Source organism: Leopardus geoffroyi, chromosome X (assembly GCF_018350155.1).
Source record: "Leopardus geoffroyi isolate Oge1 chromosome X, O.geoffroyi_Oge1_pat1.0, whole genome shotgun sequence".
Classification (NCBI taxonomy): Eukaryota; Metazoa; Chordata; class Mammalia; order Carnivora; family Felidae; genus Leopardus; species Leopardus geoffroyi.
Window position 1 is genome coordinate 83,489,980 of NC_059343.1, and position 12,986 is coordinate 83,502,965.

Genomic DNA, 12,986 nt, shown 5'->3' on the forward strand with positions numbered 1-12,986 from the left:
ATCCACAATTCAACAAACTCAATTCTAATCACACCTATCAAGTGGAAAGTACCATAACAACTTTATTCTAGTGATTTATTTTTCTGTAGTAGATCTAAAGTCTGTCTCTGGGACATTTTTCCATATCTTTGGGTTGGAAAACTCACTATTGTTAAGACAAAAATTGTTAGGATGGGAAATCCCCACACTCATCTATGGATTCAATACAATCCAAATCATAATCTTAGTGGGCCTTATCATTATTATTATTATTATTAATTATTATCATTATTATTGGAAATCAACAGCTGAATTTAAAATTCACGTATGGATAGCAAAACGACCTAGACTATAAAAACAAATAGAAACGGCGATCCATATAATCACCCCATATGGAAGTCTAATGAGAATGGACCATAGACCTCAATATAAAACCTAAAGCTATAAAAACATAGGAGAAAACACAGGAGAGGAAAACATGGAAGAAAATCCTTCTGACCTTGGCTTAGGTGAAGATTTATTAGATACCACACCCAAAACACAATCCACAAATAAACGAATTGATAAATTAGACCACCTCAAAATGAAAAGAAAAAAAAAGTCTACTCTTCCAAAGACACTGCTGAGAGAATGAAAAGCAAGCCACTGACTGGGAGAAAAATATTTGCAAGTCATTTATCTGATAAAGGACCTGTATCCAAAATATAGAAAATATAGACCTGAATCCAAAATATGGAAAATCCCTGGCGTGTTAAGTCAGTAATAGACATGCCAATAAATAAATGAGCAAACAATTAAACAAACACTTCATCCAAGAGATTATACAAGTGACAAATAGGGTCATGAAAAGATGATAAACATCGTTAGTTAATAAGGAAATGTAAATTAAAACTACAGTGAAATATCACTACACCCCTGTGAGAATGGCCAACATTAACAATACTGACCATACTAAGCATTGTGGAGGATGGAACCCTCATAGACTGCTGGTGGGAATTAAAGATGATACAAAATCTCTAGGACTAGTTTGGTAGTTTCTTACATTGTTCATCTAACATCTACCATATGATCCAGCCATTGAACCCTTATGTATTTACCCTACAGAAGAAATCTTGTCCATGTAAAGATTTGTATACAAATATTCACAACCGTTTTACTGAAAAGAGCTTCAAGCTGAAAACAATCCACATGTCCATCACCAGGTGAATGGCTAAAACAAATCGTCATATATACATATAGTGGAATGTTATTTAACAATACTAAGGAACTATCCAACCATGCAACAAATGGATAGCTTGACACATAGTTAAGTTGAATGAAAGAAGCAAGAAAACAAAAGTGCATTCTGTACAGTTTTATTGACAGAAAGGTTTTTTTTTTTTTTAAGAGAAATTAATGGTGACAGAAGTTTAGTGGTTACCTGGGAACAGGGAGAGGTCCCAGGGGAGGCAGTCGGAGGCTACAGGAGGGTACAGGAGGATGAAGAGATTACAAAAAAGCATGAGGAATCCAAGAATAGAGTCCAGGGCCTGGCCTGTGTGACATGACCTTAACATTACTACTTTCTCCACTGCTCTGTGGCCTTTCTCATGAGGCTCCTCTTTGAGGGGACTATTCAGGAACTATATTTCTGGATGTCGGTATGGTGGGACTTCTCAAAAGGCTACAGAGGTGTACATCCTTCACACCAACAATTTCCCTGATAGAAATTTAACTTAAGGGCATAGTTAAGGATGGAAGTAGGATTTGGTTCTAAGGATTGCCATCTTGATAATTCCCTACCAGTTTTTCTCATGAACTAGACCTCTCCCAAGACAGTGTTCTGTGCTCAAAGAGAACACATTTAGCTCACCAGTGCAAAAGCCACATGAACTGTGCTCTTCAGCACAGTCAGGTGCCATCCACGAAGTGTTGATAATTGGGAATATGAGAAACACTCTGAATTCCAAATAACATAGGGCTGTGACAATTGATTATGTCCCATTGAAAAGGTACAATCCTATGAAGGGAGCAAACATGAGTTGTAATGAAAACAACCAGGAGGGACGATTTGTTGCCTATCAGATTAGCAATGATTCACATTTGTAATGTGTGGGGAAACAGGCACTATCATACAGCGTTGTTAGAAATATAAAATAGTTTCTTTCAAAGTTGTGTTCATATAAAATGCAGTTTTCATGGTTTTGAAAAAAACACTTTCAAGAACTTATTAAGAGAAATGCTTACTAAAACATCTGAATGCCTATGAAGAAGAATGTTAAGAGACTCCCCGGGAAGATGGTGGAGTCAGAAAACTCTAAGCTCACCTTGGCTCATTGATACTACCAGATAACATTCATATCAGTGTAAATAGCCCATAAGACAACCCAAAGACTTGCAGAAGAAACTCTCCACAGCTAAATATAGAGAAGAAGCTGATGAAAGAAAGTAGGAAGGGTGAAGATGCAGTGGGGTACTAAGTGGACCCACGAGACGGCCCTCAGGAGAGAGGGCTGCCCAGGTGTGGAGAGGGGAGAGAAATAGACTCTCACACCATGTAGCCCGCACAGGAAAGACAAATTCTCATCACATTGGCTGCAAAAACCAGAAGGGCCAAATTTCACCAGTTTGTACAACCAGTGGGACTTAAACCCAGCATGGTGAGGGGGAACTGAGTCCCCACCCTTAAAGAGACAGGACAACAAACAGCCCTGTGGAGACACAGCATAGAAGGGGCAGTTTGAAAATCACATGGGGACATGGGAGGGAGATTTATTTACTGATCTCGGAGCCTGTGTTGAAAGGGCAAGGATGTGTGGGGGATTTGCCCACAAACAAAGGAGCTGGTGGGAGCCAGTTTCCTTCCCCCCCACCGCAGCATGAACACACAGCCGCCTGGGGGAACAAACAAGGAACCAGTGAGGTGCTGACATTCCCTACTTAACTTGCTGACAGGACACCCAGCCCTCGTTTTTCACTGTGGACATGCCCCCTCCAATCGGGCCTTGGCTCCAGGTCTTCTCCCACAGCAGACCCATGCAAACCTTGCTAACACTGCAAGTCCATTCCCCTCCCCAGCCCCCCCACGCTTCCATGGATCCACCCCCTCCAATCCTCTCTTGGATGGAGCTTATGTAAAGCAGTGCCACAAGCCTGGAAGTTTGCAAGCAGCCCCAAGAAGGGCCAGTGCCACCCCAAAGTGACTTTTGCCCTGGGGAGAGAGAAACATAACCACACACAACAATCAGACTGTGGTCCCAGCAGTGGGCTGTGGGCAGACAGGGGGTCTGACTGCAGGCCTTGCCCATCAAGGAAGGCTTCTCAGGGGACAAAACAGGGAAAGTGCCCTGTAGTTCAGTGCTAGTGTATCCCTGGGAGATGCCTGGTCTGACTCAAATCAAGCCCAAGGTGGCCCCAGACTGGCCCACCAGCAACACAGGGACCAAACCCTGCCCACCACAGGCAAAGAGCGCCATTGTGGATGGCTGAACTGAAGGAAAAAGCAGCTCAACCACAAGAGCAGGGTGCACACAACAAACATACGAGAAACCCTGAAGCGCTAAATTCTGGTAAATAGGGGACACTGCACTGCAGGCACTACAGGGTTGCTTCTTCATAAGGCCACTAGTTTTAAGAGCAGGGGATGTGGTTAACTTTCCTAACACATAGAAACAGGTGCAGAGAGTTAGACAAAATGAGGAGACAGAGGAATATGTCCCAAATGGAGGAACAAGACAAAATCACAGCAAGAGACCTAAGTGAAATGGGGATTGCGTAGTATGTCTGACAGAGAATTGAAAGTAATGGTCATAAAGATACGATGAGATGCGAGAAAAGTTTGGAGGACCTCAGTGAGACCCTGAACAAAGAGATACAAATCATAAAAAAGAAACAATCAGGGATGCAGAACCCAATAACTGAAATTAAAAATGCACCAGATACAAAGAATAGTAGACTAGATGAAGCAGATCGTATCAGCAACCTGGGGGGCAGGGTAATGGAAAGCAACCAAGCTGGACAGTTGAGAGGAAACAAAACACAAAATGAAAACAGACTTTGGGACCTCAGTGACACCATCAGGCGTAATAACGTTCACATTATAGGGGCTCCAGAAGGAAAAGAGAGAGAAAAGGGGTCAGAAAATTAATTTGAAAAAATAATAGCTGAAAAAAAAATCCCAAATCTAGGGAAGGAAAGAGAAATCCAGATCCAGGAGGCACAGACGGCCCCCCAAAAAATCAACCTAAAGTGGTCAACACCAACACATAATACTTAAAATGGTAAAAAGCAGTGGTAATGAGATAATTTTAAAAGCAGCAAGAGGAAAGAAAATTCCATACAAGGTAAACCCCATAAAGCTATCAGTGGATTTTTCAACAGAAGCTTTGGAGGCCAGAAGGGAGTGGCATGATATATTCAAAGTGGCGAAACTAAAAAATCTGCAGCCAAGAATATTCTATCCAGGAAGGCTATCACTCAGAATATAAGGACAGATAAAGAGTTTCCCAGACAAACAAAAGCTAAAGGAATCCATGATCACTAAACCATCCCTACAAGAAATGTTAAAGGGGATTCTTTGAGTGGAAAGGAAATACCATAAGCAGAAATAAGAAATGTAGGAAGCATCAAAGCAGTGAAAATAAGTACATCTATAAAAAACAGTCAAAGGGTCTCTCAAAACACACGGATGTAAAGTATGGCAGCATACACCTAAAACGTGGGGTGAGGGGAGAGGAGTAAAGAATGAGTTCAAACTTAAGCAACCATCAACTATTTGCACAAGATATTATATACAAGCTGAACGGTAAAAGAAAAAAAAAAAAACAGTAACAGATAAGCAAAAACTAAAGAGAAAGGAATCCAAGTTTATCAATAAAAAAGCCAACTAACTGTGAAGAAAGAGAGCAAGAAAAGTAAGGAACAGAGAAAAACCACAAAAACCACCATAAATTGGGTAACAGAATGGCAATGATTACCTACCTATCTCTAATTTTAATGTAAATGGACTAACCGCTCTGATCAAAAGACATAGGGTGACAGAAATGTGAAAAAGCAAGACGCATTTATATGTTGCTTGCAAGAGACTCACTACAGACCTAAAGACACATGCAGATTGAAAATGAAGTGATGGAGAAACATTTATCATGCAAGTAGATATGAAAAGAAAGCCAAGGTAGCAATACTTATATTGGGCAAAATAGATTTTAAACAAGAACTGTAAGAGGGGACGAAGAAGCACATTATGTAATCATAAAGGGGACAATGCAACAAGAAGATATAACAATTGTAAATATTTATGCACCTGACATGAGAGCATCCAAATACATAAAGCCGTTCGTAACAAACATAAAGAAGGCAATTCATAATAATACGATAATAGTAGGGGGCTTGAACAGCCCACTGACATCAATGGGTGGATCTCCTAAACAGAAAATCAACAAGAAAGCAATGTCTTTGAATGACACTTTGGACCAGACGGATTTAACACATACATTCAGAACATTCCATCCAGAAATAGCAGAATACACATTTTTGTCCGAGTGCACATGGAACATTCTCCAAAATATATCACATATTAGGCCACAAGACAGTCTCAACAAATTCAAAAGGATCAAAGTCATACCACCATGCACCTTTTCTGACCACAATGCTGTGAAACAGGAAATGAACCACAAGAGAAAAACCTGGAACTGGCACAAATACATGGAAGTTAAATAACATGCTACTAAACAATGAATGGGCTAACAAATAAATAAACGAGGAATTAAAAAAAAAATACATGGAGATAAAAGAAGAAGAAAACACAGAAATCCAAAACCTTTGGGATGCAGCAAAAGCTGTCCTAAGGAGGAAGTTTACAGCAATGCAGTCCTACCTGAAGAAGCAAGAAAAATCTAAAAGTAAACAATCTAACCTTACACCTCCAGGAACTAGAAAAAGAACAAAAAAAATCCAAAACCAATAGAAGGAAGGAAATAATAAAGATTAGAGAAGAGATAAATGAAATAGAAACAAAACAAAACAAAACAAAACAAAACAAAAGAACAGATCAATGAACCTGGGAGTTGGTTCTTTGGAAAATCAACAGAAGTGATCAATCATTAGCCAGACTCATCATAAAAAGAGAGAGGAGTCAAATGAATAAAATCACAAATGAAAGAAGATAAATAACAACTGACATCACAGAGATGCAAAGGATTATAAGAGAATAGTATGAAAAATTATATCCCAACAAACTGGGCAAACTGGAAGAGATGGATAAATACCTAGAAACATGTAACCTCCCAAAACTGAATCGGGAAGAAACAGAAAATTTGAACAGAACAACTAACAGCAATGAAACAGAATCAGTAATGAAACAAAACAAAACTAAACAAAAATATCCCAAGAAACAAAAGTCCAGGACCAGATGACTTCACAGGTGAATTCTACCAAACATTTAAAGAAGGGTTAATACCTAATCTTCTCAAACTATTCCAAAAAAGGAATACAAGAGGAAGGAAATCTTCCAAATTCATTCTAGGAGGCCAGTAGTAGCCTGATACTAAAGCCAGATAAAGACATTACAGAGAGACAGAGAGAGAGAGAGAGACAGAGAGAGAGAGAGAGAGAGAGAGAAGTACAGGCCAATCACTTTGATGAACATAGGTGTGAAAATCCTCAAGAAAATATTATCAAACCAAATCCAACAATACACTTAAAAAATAATTCACCACAATCAAGGGGGTTTAGTCATAGGATACAAGAGTGGTTCAATATTTACAAATCAACCAAAGTGATTTACCACTTTAATAAAAGAAAGGATAAGAACCATATGATCAGAATTGCTTGCAGTAGCCATGGTGGTCATGAGTTCATTACAGTGGGTTTCTGTCACTGCAGTGTCCCCTCTCTCTGGCCACTGTCTCGGCACTCAGCTTGGATTCAGGGGCTTCCTCACCCATGGCTTTCTGAAGACTGCAGCTCAGTGCGACACAGTGGAAACAATGAGAAAAGACTGTTTATCACCAAACCTTCTGGATTCTATGACAGGTGTTATATTTGAGTTTAATGAAATTCTACATTTTTGTTGAGTGGGATTCCAGTAGCAATTGGCATAACTCTGGTGAATATATTCATTGGTGAAGCTTGAGTTAGCAGAAATTCCAGAAGGCCAAATCCTGGAACACTGGGAATGTTTCAAGCATCCTATATCAAGATGGATTTCCAGAACTTTCTTCGATGGCCCTGAAAAGAATTATGAAAAGACAATGGCTATTCTTCAAATTGAAGCTGAAAAGTCTGATTTATGGTTAAAGTAACTGGAAGTACCAAGGTTAGTTAATGCATCCCAGAGGCGATGGTCCCTTGTATCAGTATCCTTCCATTGATAAGGCGCTGATTGATCATTCTCCAAAAGCAACTCCCAACATCGAATCTCTTATTTATCTAAATACAAAGTATATTCTCTTTAGGGGAAAATTAATTAAAAATATATTCTATATTTTTGCTCATGCGATGAATAAAAGGCCTTCTATTGCTCTATTACTCAGCATTGGTTCAGATTAAGGTTTTAGTGTGGGATTTCATTTTTTTCAGCTTTATTGTATTGGGGCATAGTGGACAATATTGTAAGATATTTAAAGTGTACATTATGATGATTTGGTACCCATTGTGAAGGGCAGATTAAAACTTTTTATTTGTGGGTTTTGGCTTCCTCCTATAAGAAGGTATATAGGTAAATATAGAAACTTGAACAACTAGGAATTTGTGAACTCCCAAAGGTGTAACTTTGAAAGTTTAATGTTTTATTTGACTCATAATTGGAAGTTAGAGAAGTCCAATTATGTTAAATACCAAGAAATATAGTAGTTTACACAAATGTCTGTATTGTAGATATCTAGATTACTCACAGGTAATTCATAATTTTAAATTACATAAATATTGAACTAACTATATAAACCATTAACCCCTGAATAAACAATTTTTCAGTGACAATAAAAGAACCATGTCATCATTTAGAAAGATGCAGAGAAAGCATTTACAAATTATAAGATCCATTTATGGTAAAAACCTTCAACAAAGTTGGTTCAGAGGAAACATACCTCAACATAATAAAAGCCATATACGAAAATCCCACAGTGAACATCATACTCAATGTGGAAAAACTGAAAGCTTTCCCCTCCTAGTGTCAGCAACAAGACAAGGATGTCCACTCTCACCACTTTTATTCAACATAGTACCAGAAGTCCTAGGCGCAGCCATCAGACAAGAAAAAGGAATACAAGGCATCCAAATTGGTACAAAAGAAGTAAAACGTTCACTATTGGCAGAATAACATGATACCATATATAGAAAACCCTAAAGACTCTATCCCAAAAACTACTAGTAATGATAAATGAATTCAGTAAGGTCTCAGGATACAAAATCAACGTACAGAAAGCTGTTGCATGTCTACACACTAATAATGAAGCAGCAGAAAGAGAAATTAAGAAAACAATCCCATTTACAATGGCATCAAAAATAATAAAATGCCTAGGAATAAACGTAACCAAGGATATAAAAGACCTGTACTCTGAAAACTATAAAACATTGATGAGAGAAATTGAAGACGGCACAAATGGAAAGACATCCCATGCTCATGGATAGGAAGAACAAACACTGTTAAAATGTCCATGCTATCCTGAACAGTCTACAGATTTAATGGAATCGCTGTCAAAAAATACCAACAGCATTTTTCACAGAACTCGAACAAGCAATCCTGAAATTTGTATGGAACCATAAGAGACACCGAACAGCCAAAGCAATATTGAAAAGGAAAACAAAGCTGGAGGTATCAAAATTCCAGACTTCAACTTATATCACAAAGCTATAGTACTCAAAACAGTATGGCACTGGCACAAAAATGGACACACAGATCAGTGGCACAGAATAGAGATCCCAGAAATAAGCCCATGACTATTTGGTCAATTGACCTTTGACAAAGGAGGCAAGAATATCCAGTGGGAAATAGACAGTCTCTTCAACAAATGATGTTGGGAAAGCTGGGCAGGTACATGCAAAAGAATAAAACCGGACCACAATCCTACACCACACACAAAAATGAACTTAAAATAGATTAAGGAACTAAATGTGAGACCTGAAAATATAAAACATCTTAGAAAGGAGCACAGGCAGTAATTTCTCTGACACCGACTGTAACAACTCCTTTTTTTCTTTTTTGGATATGACTCTTGAGGCAAGAGAAACACAAGCAAAAATAAACTATTGGGACTACATTGAAACAACAAGTTTCTACGCAGCAAAGGAAAAAATCGAAACTAAAGGGCAAACCACTCAATGGGAGAAGATATTTCCAAACGATATATCTGATAAAGTCTTAGCATCCACAACCGACACATGAAAAAATGCACAACATGACTCATCATCAGGGATACACACACACACACACACACACACACACACACACACACACAATGGAGTATTACTCGGCAATCAAAAAGAATGAAATCTTGTCATTTGCAACTACGTGGATGGAACTAGAGGGTATTATGCTAAGCAAAATTAGTCAGAGAAAGACAAATATCATATGACTTCACACATATGAGGAATTTAAGATACAAGACAGATGGATATAACGGAAGGGAGGGAAAAACAACATAAAAACAGGGAGGGGGACAAAACATAAGAGACTCTTAAGTATGGAGAACAAACAGAGGGTTACTGGAGGGGTTGTGAGAGGGGTTATGAGCTAAATGGGTAAGGGTCATTAAGGTATCTACTCCTGAAATCATTGATGCACTGTGTGCTAACTAACTTGGATGTAAATTTTAAAAGTGAATTAAATAATAAAAGGGCTTAGCATCCAAAATTTATGAAGAATGCATACAAATCAACACCCGAAAGACAAATCATCCAATTAAAAAATGGGCAGAAGACATGAACAGACATTTCTCCAAAGAAGACATCCAGATGGCCAAAAGACACATGAAAAGATGCTCAACATCACTCATCATCAGGGAAATGCAACTCAAAACCACAGTGAGATATCACCTCACACCTGTCAGAATGACCCCAATCAAAAACACAAGAAACTACAAATGTTGGAGAGGATTTGCAGAAAAGGGAACCCCCCTTGCACTGTTGATGGGACTGCAAGCTGGCTCAGTCACTCTGGAAAACAGTATGGAGCTTCCTCAAGAAGTTAAAATGTAACTACTCTACGATCCAGTAATTTCACTGCTGGGTATTTACCCAAAGAATACAAAAACACCAATTCGAGAAGGTACATGCACCTCTCTGTTTATTGTGGTATTATTTACCATAGACAAATTATGGAGGCAGCCCAAGTTCCATCGATTGATTCATGGATAAAAAGTAGTATATATGTACAATGGAATATCGCTCAGCCATAAAAAAAAAAATCTTGTCATTTGTAGCAACATGGATGGAGCTAGAGAGTATAATGCCAAGCGAAATAAGTCAGTCAGACAAAGACAGGTACCATACGATTTCACTCCTATGTGGAATTTGAGAAACAAAACAAATGAGCAAAGGAAAAGAGAGAGAGAGAGACCACAAAACACTATGAAACAGACTCTTTAACTACAGAGAACTGATAGTACCAGAGAGGAGGTGGGTGATGTAGGTGAAGGGGATTAAGAGAAGACTTATCATGATAGGCACTAAGTAATGTATAGAATTGTTGAATCAGTATATTGTACACCTGAAACTAATAGAACACTGCATGTTAACTGTACTGGATTTAAAAGTAAGACAAGAGAGGGCTGCCTGGGTGGCTCAGCCAGTTAAGGATCCGACTTCAGCTCAGGTTATGATCTTGCAGTCCATGAGTTACAGCCCCACACTGGGCTCTCTGCTGTCAGCACCCAGCCCGCTTTGGATTTTCTGCCCCCCTCCCTTTCTGCCCCTCCCCCACTCGTTCTCTCTCTCTCTCTCTCTCAAAATAAATAAATAAACTTTAAGAAGAGAGAATGTTAGCATACTATTGTTTGTAATAGAAAATGTGGTAAAAAAACTATATTTACATCACTAGTATTGGAGAAATAAATGTTGGGCCATTCATATGATGCCACAACTGGTCTTTATTTAAAAAATAAGTGAAATTTTGTTGTAAAGTAATTGAAAATATTGTCATTGAAATGTGTTTACATAGAAAGATGGTAAAAAAGTGTGCTAAAACAGGTTACAATGATCATAAAGGACACAGATCCATTTTTTGCTTATATAGGCATATACCTATTTATCCAGAGGTCTCAAAGCATAAAATCAAAGTGATCTTGTTGTTCCAGTAGCCTAGAGCTTTTATTCAGCATGGAAAGAGGCTGCACTTTCTGTCTGGACACCTCACACAGGCACCCTTGAGAATGTCCCTGTACCCTTGGGAATGCCCCCTTTCTACTCAGATGTCCTGAAAGCTGTCTGGTGGGTTTTCACCACAGCCCCTCCCTCCCACCTTCCTGCTCAGCCATGCTCAAACTGCAGCTCAGGCTCCTGTCACGAGGTGGCACCAACATACTTCCACCATCAATTTCTCTACAAGAGGTTTGTTTATTCAAGGAGCAAAAACCAAAAACCAACGAACCAACCAAACAAACAAAAACACCTTCCCTTAAGATCTAGCATGTGAACCAATTGTATACAATTATTTAAATAATTTAAATTCTGTCTGATAGAACTGATGGGTTAGATAGGTAGATAGATAGATATAGGTATAGGTATAGGTGTAGATATATGTATAGATTATATCTATATACAGGACATTCTTAGAATGATACACAGGCGATAGTGTTGCACCATGGTAGTAGGAGGTAGGGCAGGTGGGCTTAGGGCAGGGCAGAACAGGACAGGTAGGAGGTGCCTGAGAGAGAATGGGGCACTGGACTGAGACTGGGAAGCCTGTATGGGTGTGGGGTGGTGGAGGGCGAAAATTTGTCTCTGGGAGGGACATGCTACAGTGTGGACATGGTCAACCTGCACTGAAGAGGGAAAAAAATACATCACTAAATGCGATATAGGTTTGGGGCCAACAGCAAATGGAACTGCTTTAATAGACATATGAATTTTCCAAACATAATCTTAGTAAAACAAATGATTCCAAGACTTTTCTTATTCTTTGCTTGGTTTATTTGAAAAAGAAAATGGAGATGGATGCCACTTGATAGCCAGAGCCAGAATTGCAGCTCTGAGGCACAGACCAGCAGGCTCATCAAGGAAGAAGGAAAGATGGAATTTGTGATCTTGGTTGAATGGTTTCAGCCAGAGTTTTGGGGAATTTTTCACTTCATGGCAGTAATTCCTTGGTGTCCATCATTTTCTGGGATATCTAAATCTGAGTTCAGAATCCACCCCTTGTATGAACTGAATCTAGAGCTACACTTGAGATGGGGTGGTTGAGCCAGAGGAAACACACACACACACATACACACAGAATCAATTCAATTTTGAAATCTACTTGGTTCTCCTATAAAATTGAATATAATGAGTGTTTATGAAATGAAGAATGAAGAATGTACATGTACATGAACATACATGTGCATTATTACCATCATTGTTAAAAGGGGCTTTTGGATGAATACCCACGGTGCCACAATATCAGGGGAGTGTGAAATGCTCATTTATCAAGGCTTAGAAACCCATCTTCTAAAAGCAAGCCTGCTCTGTGTCCTCAAGAGAGGGTGAAGGATGGAACCTCATTCCCATCCTGCCATTTAACTGGAGAGGTGAATTTGGTTTTGTGAGCATGAGCTTTGCCATCTGTGAAATGGGACTCAGGATACTTTTGCCACACAAGTGTCCCAAGGCAAAAATGAGAAAACCTACTCAGAGTATATGGCATGTAGTGGGACTTCAAGGGCCCTTTAAAAGTTGAGACGCAGCAGTAGGGGCTGGCTGAGCTTCAGGGCTAAGGCAGGCATAGTGAAAAGGTATTTCTCACTGTTTCTCCTAATGAAAATATAGATATCCTTATGAAGGAAGCATATATTTCTCTTATACACCTTGTTTTTAAAATCTTGTAGACAGAAGGA

At 39.0% G+C, this 12,986-nt stretch overlaps 1 protein-coding gene across 1 annotated transcript; it reads left to right on the forward strand.

Annotated features, from left to right (window-relative positions):
* The first annotated feature begins 6,797 nt into the window (after positions 1-6,797).
* Positions 6,798-7,506, forward strand: LOC123594408 (NADH dehydrogenase [ubiquinone] 1 beta subcomplex subunit 5, mitochondrial-like). Its single transcript, XM_045471176.1, is given in 4 exon segments — positions 6,798-6,935; positions 7,086-7,274; positions 7,276-7,397; positions 7,491-7,506. Coding segments are annotated over 4 exon segments (465 nt in total).
* Positions 7,507-12,986: the final 5,480 nt, after the last annotated feature.